We start from the raw sequence: 8,732 nt of genomic DNA, 5'->3' as shown, positions 1-8,732 counted from the left end.
TGCTTTAAGCCAATCCATCGGGCCTTTGATGTTTGTCCTTCACTTGCAGATAGTTCGGACATTTTTCCACAAAGTCTGCCACCTCCTTTTTCATGTTGTTCCACCAATAAACTTCCTTGAGATTATGATACATTTTTGTATATCATGGGTGCACGGAATACCTGGAAGTGTGAGGTTCTTCCATGATCCTTTTGCGAAGACCATCAATATCTAGAACACATAGGCGGCCTTGGTACAATAGGGTACCATCATCTATGCCAAGGAAAAAGTTGTGGTCTTGTGTTTATGAATCCCCTCTTTCAGTTGTGCTAATAATGGATCGTCGAATTGCTTCTCCTTCACCTCTGCATCAAGCGATGATTTAGCCCTATTTTGTACAATCACTCCTCCTTTATTAGTGTCTGCAAGGCGAACTCCCAAACTAGCCAACTGGTGAACCTCCCTGGCCAACGACCTCTGATATGACTCCAAATGAGCCAAACTTCCCATAGATTTTTGACTAAGAACATCCGCCACAACATTAGGCATTCCCGGGTAATAGAGAATATCAATGTCATAGTCCTTGAGTGACTCTAGCAATCTTCTCTGTCTCAGTTTCAATTCCTTCCTCTTGAAAATATATTGAAGGCTCTTGGATCTGTAAATACATCCACATGGACCCCATACAAATAATGTCGCCAAATCTTTAGCGCAAACACAACATCCGCAAGCTCTAAGTCATGGGTTGGATAGTTCTTTTCATGATTCTTGAGTGTCCTAGAAGCATAAGCTATAACCTTGCCATGTTGCATTAACACACACCCAAGTCTGATCCTTGAAGCATCGTAATACACCACAAATCCCTCTGTACCCTCTGGCAGGGATAATACCGGTGTTGTTGTCAATCTTGATTTTAATTCTTGGAAACTCCTTTCACAAGCATTGGACCATTAGAATTTAACTACTTTCTATGTCAATTTAGTGAATGGAGAGGTAAGTGTAGAAAACCCCTCCAAAATCTCTTGTAGTACCCAGCGAAACCTAAGAAACTATGAATCTCCGTTGGAGTGGTAGGTCTAGGCCAATTCTTCACTGTTGCAATCTTTGGAGGATCAACCATAAATCCTTCCCTGGAGATGACATGACCCAAGAACGTGACAGATTCAAGCAAAAATTCACATATTGAAAATGTTGCATACAATTGATGTTGCTGGAGAGTCTGCAGAACTGTCCTGACATGGTAACCATGTTCCTCCCGACTTTAGGAATACACAAGAATATTTTCAATAAACACTATCACAAAGGAGTCTACAAAAGGTTTGAAGACTCGATTCATAAGATGCATGAAAACTGCTGGGGCATTTGTTAGCCCAAAAACATCACCAAAAATTCAAAGTGCCCATACCGAGTCCTGAAAGCTGTTTTTTGGAATATCTTGCTCCCTTATTTTCAATTGATGATACCCAAACCGCAAATAAATTTTTGAGAAACACGTAGCACCTTGCAATTGATCAAACAAATCATCTATTCTTGGTAGAGGATATTTATTTTTGATTGTGACCTTGTTGAGTTGCCGGTAGTCAATACACATCCGTAGCAACCCATCTTTCTTCCTTACAAACAAGACCGGTGCGCCCCACGGTGACATACTCGGTCGAATGAAACCCTTCTCTAGCAAATCCTTCAATTGTTCCTTTAGCTCTTTCAATTATGCTGGTGCCATTTTGTAGGGTGGAATTGATATAGGTTGCGTGCCTGGCATCACATCGATCCCAAAATTAATCTCCCTGTCTGGTGGAATCCCAGGGAGCTCATCTGGAAAGACATCCGGAAATTCATTCACAACTGGCACAAACTCAAGGCTAGGCGCCTCAGCATTATGTTGATACCCAATTTTTTCCTTTGTATTTTTACATGCAAATACTTTCAAAATAGCATATATATGCATATATAAGTATGTCCAAGTGTTTCAATAATTTTCCTAATTTCTAAAAGATTTTTAAACTAATTTATTGCCCATTTTTCGTAGATCTGTTATATATCTATGCTCTACTTGAGTTTTCAAACCATTTCCCCAATTTCTTCTTTAAAATTTTTTTTAATGTCTTTCTTTTCTGATCTAGGGTTTTCTAAAATGTTTATGTGATTTCTGACTTTCCTTTTTCTTAACGTGTACTTGCTCCTACTGTTCTTGTATTCTTCCTTTTACCATGCCCTTGTATGACTATCTTACTGTGTTCTTCTATATGTGCTTTTCTGCTATAATTTTCTGATGTTTTTGTGTTTTTCTACTGTATTTTCCTACTAAGTTCTTAAAGTTCTTTGTTTGCCTTCTACTGAGCCCTGTTTAAGTTCCTTTTAGAAAACTCCTTAAGCATGTTTCTTCTACTATTCCTACCAGTATTTCCATTATGTTCTGTGAATATCTCTACTGTATTTTTCTACCGCGTTCTTAAGTGTGCTTGCTACTTTTCTTCTACTGAACTTTGTTTGAGTTCTTCTAAAAGAACCTCTTATGCATTTCCTGCATTGCATAAGGCTACCATTCTGCCTCTCGAGGTTAAGCTTTACCTCCATCTCACATGGCTGAAACATTGCCACCTTCATTTACTCCTTGCATGGCTGAAAGATCGCCGCCTTCATTTACTTCTTGCATGGCTGAAAGATCGCCACCTTCATTTATTTCTTGCATGGTTGAAGGATCGCCACCCTCATTTACTTCTTGCATGGCTGAAAGATCGCTACCTTCATTTACTTCTTACATGGCTGAAAGATTGCCACCTCATTTACATTTGCATGGCTGAAAGATCTCCACCCTACTGCATCTCATGGGCTGAAAGATCGCCAAATTATCCGAGGGCATCATCGTTTAGAGGCACCATTTGCATAGCCCGAAAACACCATGCCATGGCCCGAGGATCCCTTTTAATATTTTGCATATCATTATTCAAAGGTATCATGGTTCGGAGGCATCATCCTCATAGCCTGAGAGCATCATTTCATGACCCGTTAATCCTTTATTGTACGCTTCATGGCCCAGGACATCATGGTCCAAGGACATCATCCTAACCGTCCAAAGACAACATTCATGGTCCAAAGGGAACTTGCATCATGTTTAAATTTACGCACAATATACACTTGTATTGCTTATTTGCAGGTAAACCGGCGAGCAACAACCGTCTTAGCAGGAGCAACCCCGCTCCAGTTCCCAAAGCTCTACTATCCATCCCAACCCGAATATCTCGTCCGTTCTTGAAAAATCTCCATCGGCATATTCCGCCGACGAATCCTGAACTACACATGGCCTGATTCCTGTAAGCCCAGGGATATGTAGGCAGCTTAGGAACCAGAGCATGGTTAAGTTCTTCAAACCGTTTCGTTCGGTCAAATTGGCCATCATATCTTTACCCGACAACTCTTTCATCTTTCCCGGGTATAGAGGGGCAACTGTTGATACCCAATTTTTCCCTATGTATTTTTACAAGCAAATACTTTCAAAATAGCATATATATATATATATATATATATATATGCATATATAAGTAAGTCCAAGTGTTTCAATAATTTTCCTAATCTCTAAAAGATTTTTAAACTGATTTATTGCCCATTTTAGCAGCACGAACACCAATAATTATTCCCAAAATTATTATTTTGGTGAATAACTTACTTTATTCTCATATTTATACCAAAATATAGCTAGGGTAATTTTTATACATTTTTTACAAATTTATTTGGTATTTTAAAAGCTAAATTGCATGTAATTGCAATTTTAGTCTATTTTAAGACTAATAGCATTTTATAATTATGAAATTGGTTCCAGTATTTTTAAATTAATATTTATGTATTATTAACTAATCCAGTACTTTTAATTTGCTTTCAAAGTCATTTTTACTTTTTTTATAAAATAGAAAGGGAAAAATTGGCTATTTAAAATCTGACCCATTTTTATTTCAATTATAGCCAAATTTGATCCCCTTAATTGACCCAATTTCAAGCCCAATTTCGGACCAACCCAATTTCAATTTAACCCGCCCCTGACCCAACTAATTTAACCCGCCCGACCTTCCCTTTTGATCCAGGTCGTTGATCATTTTGATCAACGGCCACAATTTCCCCTTTCCTTTCTAATTCACAAACACCCCCAACCATACTTCATTTCTCACCAACCACCGCCTCTGAACTCTCAAACACTCTCGAATCTTCCCTAACCCTAGCCCCATCTCACCGTCTTCCCTCTTAAACTCACCGGAATCTATGGCTTCTCAGGCCATGGGAGTCTTAAACTCACCTCCTTTTGCTCTTGTACACTGGGTACTTGAAGATTCGGGGTCTAACCTCAAAGGTTCTCACTCAGATCTTTGCTGGCTCGAGGTTTCACGGTCATCTCCGGCTTTTCTCCGACGTATCCTGGTCTTATGAGCCTGTTTCTGACTTCTCCGACTCAGATTGGAGACCTTTTCAAAACCATTCTCATTCTAGGGTTCTTCTGAAACCCTAACCCTTCGAGCTTTTCTCCAATTCTTCTTAGATCTATTATATATCTATGCTCTACTTGAGTTTTCAAACCATTTCCCCAATTTCTTCTTCCAAAAATTATTTTTTTAAGGTCTTTCTTTTCCGATCTAGGGTTTTCTAAAATGTTTAAATAATTTCTGACTTTCCTTTTCCTTTACGTGTACTTGCTCCTACTGTGTTCTTGTATTCTTCCTTTTACCATGCTCTTGTATGACTATCTTACTGTGTTCTTCTATATGTGCTTTTCTGCTATAATTTTCTGATGTTTTTGTGTTCTTCTACTGTATTTTCCTACTAAGTTCTTAAAGTTCTTTTTTGCCTTCTATTGAGCCCTGTTTAAGTTCCTTTTAGAAAACTCCTTGTCACACCTCCTTTTTCCGCCCCCCGCGAGGGGCGAAGGAGTTTTTCCAATTAAAGGACAATCGAAACGGGATTTATTTGTTTATTTCAGAGTCGCCACTTGGGAGATTTAGGGTGTCCCAAGTCACCAATTTAATCCCGAATCGAGGAAAAGAATGACTCTATATTACAGTCTGCGAACCAGAAATCCGGATAAGGAATTCTGTTAACCCGGGAGAAGGTTTTAGGCATTCCCGAGTTCCGTGGTTCTAGCACGGTCGCTCAACTGTCATATTCGGTTTAATTGTCTGATTTTATACATGTTGAACCTATGTGCGAATTTTAACTTTTAACCGCTTTTACCATTTACTGTTATTTTTTATCAAGAATTGCAACATCGTGGAAACACATCTCGAACCACGTCACATTCAATGCACCCGTGGTTGTTGGCATATTTCAACTCTGTTGAGATTGAGATTTGGGTCACATAAATGTGCACCCGAGTTTAAGAAGATAACATTATTAAATACGCGCCTAAAGAGACTAACGTGTCATTATTTTTGGGTAGGGCCATAAAATTTGCTAAACGGACCGTCCCGGAATCTAAGTACTTGAAACAACTATCCCTTGAGGGCCCCGCACTTCGGGTATTCTCATTTATCGAGGCTCGTCTTATTCATTATTATTTATTATTATTATTATTATTAGTATTGGCGAATTTGCAACGTTGTGAAAATACATCTCGAGTCACGTTACAGTCAATGTACCCATGATTAAAGACGCATTGCGACTCCGCTGAGATTTGGGTTTGGTTCACATAAATGTGCACCCGAGTTTAAGAATGTAATTTATTAAATACGCGCCTAAAGCGACTAACGTATTATTATTTTGGGTAGGGCCGTAAAACTTGCTAAACGGCCCGTCCCGGAATCTAAGCAATTTTAAAGCAAATATTTACTGAGGGCCCCGCAATTTTTGCAATTTTATTTGGCGAGGCTCATCTCATTCTTATTATTAAAAGGGCAATCCTAGAAGTGGCTAAGGTTTTCTAATGGGTTTATTTTTAACAATGAAAGAAAAAGAGCGGTTCAACTTTATTTACATGCTCACAAGTTAGTTATAGTTGGGTTCCTAATATGATTTGCCAAATCCGAACATGAACGCGTGTTTGGGCAGTTGTTTAGATATTACGGGCCCAGGCCTAATGTGCATAAAATTAAACTCGGCCTGGGCCACCCTTATTCCAATTGGGCCTATTCAATGTGTTTGATATATGTTTGACATTTATAAACAATGGGGGGGGGAAACTGAAATGAAACGTACTATTTACCTTAATCAAGTCATATTCCTACCAACCTAAAACAAGCCATTTGTTTAAAGCAGGAACTATTGGGTACCTAACATGCTTCTTGACAAAACAATAAGGCACTAATAGAACATGGCTGCTACAACATTAATCACTTTCAATTATAAGCAACACACAGGGTTTTCCAACTAAATGGCATGCATAAAAGTTCAATTATATCACAGCCAACTACATAGTTCTATTAGGGAAAGTAAATTATCATGCTGACAAACTATTTTTCAGTAAATTTCTAAGCTGAATCAGAATAACTTCAACTCTTCCAATTTTCTTTGTATTCAAGCTTCAAATTTCAGCTTACATTGACAGTGTATCAGTCGTGTACCTGGTATAGGAAAGCAAAAGAAAAAGAGGAATGATCAGCGGGGCAGTATGCAATAACGCAGCAACAGCAGCAACGGGGATAGCCCAATAATAGACCAAAACTCAAAAACAACTTAAGTTAAAACCCAGCAGAAATTTCAGAAAACCCAACAGCAACAACCAGTGGACTTTCAATCCAAACAGAGAACCAAGACACTCAACTGAAACAGTTTTTAGCAAGTAAGAAACCAGGAGATCTAAACTGAAACCCAGCAGTGTGCCCAGCCAAACCAGACCAAACAGAGAAAGAAAGCAGGTGCAGAAACACAGTGATTTCTGCTTGTTATGTTCAGAACTCCAGCACTCTTTTAACTCTCAACACTTAAAATTGTCCAGCCCTTAATTTCTGATTCCCCCCCCCCCCTTCAACTCTAATGTGTAACCTTTTTTTTTCCTTTGATGTATGACCCCCTTTTTCCCCTAAAATGAACGTATTTATAGGCTAAATATAGGCTAGCCCTACTGCCTTGTTTACCCCAGCCCTCACATTCTGCCCATAACTCCTTAAAACTAATAAAAATGCCCAATGCCCATCCTCGTGACAGCCCCTTAGCATGTGCTTTCTGCCCAAAGGCATGGGCAGCCTATAACTTTTAATTACCCCCATGCTACCAAGTTTGGTTCCCCACTATTGTATTAGTTTAATGCTATTTTAGTACCCTATTGTCAGCCCATCTTAAACTACTCATTTCTGCTCTTTTCACACCCCAAACTACCCCTGTTAGCTCCTAATTGTTACTGTATTACCCCACTGCAGCAGTAGGACATTTTGAACTTCTGCAAGTTTGAATTCAAGCTGCCCCAAACTGAGTTCTAGCTATTATAGTGTAGCTACAATCCATTCCCAGATAATGTCAGACAAATAGCTAACGTCAATGATTCGATCAGTCATACAAAGCTATATGAATCAGAATATTTGAACATTCAGTTTTATAAACTAATCAACGACGTTTATCTAATCGACTACACTAATTATAACATAGAACAAACAGTCGACCAAACAAACAACATGAATAGGGCATCAACTGTCTTTGACAATTTTACACGACACAGGGAAACTACAGGCACTATCGATTCGACGATATTAATCAAATTGAAATATGTATATCACTATACGTATTCAACCATAAACAGAATAACAATCGACCGAATAAAAGGTCTTATGAAGATGGAGAACAAATTGGAGAAAATATCAGAAATACCAAATAAACCAAACAAACATGCTGACAAACCTAAACAACATTTAAACAAAAACAGAAGAGAGAAAAGGAACTCACTCTGGAAACTCAAACACAGATGACCCAAGCTCGAACTGGATTTGCCCATTTGAGGTCGAACAGACCTTAATCGAGGTGTTCTCAACCGAGAACACTTCGATTAAAGTCTATTAGACCCCAACTGTCCGATTAATTTGGTTGACTCCAAATATTCTTGTGTTCTAGGGTTCAAACAGTCAGATTTGGGGTTTGGGGATTTGTGGGTAGATTCGGACCAAACCAAGCTTGGTTTGGTCATGAGCAATGCTAGGGTAATGGCTGGTGTGAATCTGGGGTGGGTTGGTGTAGATCGGGGTTTTGCTCGAATCTTCAAATCAAGATTCGAGATGAAGGGAGATGATTTGAGGCAAGGGGGTAACAGATTTGGGTTCAGGAAGTGAAGGAAATGCTATGGTGTTAGAGAGGTGACCGGCGGCGTAGATGCCGCCGGGTTTCAAGCGAAGGAAGCTTAGGGCGGTTAGGGTTTGGGAGGTCTGGGTTTGGGTTTGGGTTTTGGGACGATGAAGGGGGGGTGTTCGGATGGGGGCATGGGGTAAGGGTTTGAGTTTATATATGGGGTGGGTGGTTTAATCCTAGCCACTGGATCAATCAGGATCGATGGCCAGGATTAGGGGGGCTCATCCATATGGTGTCGTTTGGTTAAGTGGGGGGGTCGGTTCGAATCCGGGCAATGGGTGGGGTTCAAGGCATGGGTAAGGGAGATGAGATATTGGTCGTTGGATTGATTTAAACCAACGGCTCCGATTAAAAGGGGCAAAACGACGTCGTCCCAGTGTCCGGGCAGAGAGGCATTTGGACTGGGTCTATGTATTGGCTTTGGGCCTGATTTTTTTGGGCCCAATCCGAGTTTTTGTTTTTCCAACTCTTTTTCTTTTCTTCTTTTAATTAATAATCAA

At 39.6% G+C, this 8,732-nt stretch overlaps 1 protein-coding gene across 1 annotated transcript; it reads right to left on the bottom strand.

The window, feature by feature from the left end:
* Nucleotides 1-252: 252 nt before the first annotated feature.
* Nucleotides 253-2,707, bottom strand: LOC138884862 (uncharacterized). The gene is made up of 3 exons (XM_070165719.1): nt 2,562-2,707; nt 1,011-1,238; nt 253-637 (listed from the first exon to the last, which is right to left on the bottom strand). The coding sequence occupies exons 1-3, from the start codon at nt 2,705-2,707 to the stop codon at nt 253-255; spliced, it is 759 nt and encodes a 252-aa protein (XP_070021820.1).
* Between the last annotated feature and the right edge of the window lie 6,025 nt (nt 2,708-8,732).

The sequence above is a fragment of the Nicotiana sylvestris genome, unplaced genomic scaffold (genome assembly GCF_000393655.2).
Source record: "Nicotiana sylvestris unplaced genomic scaffold, ASM39365v2 Un00123, whole genome shotgun sequence".
NCBI lineage: Eukaryota > Viridiplantae > Streptophyta > Magnoliopsida > Solanales > Solanaceae > Nicotiana > Nicotiana sylvestris.
The sequence above is the reverse complement of the archived record's forward strand: the minus strand, read 5'-3'. Positions and strand labels throughout refer to the sequence as shown.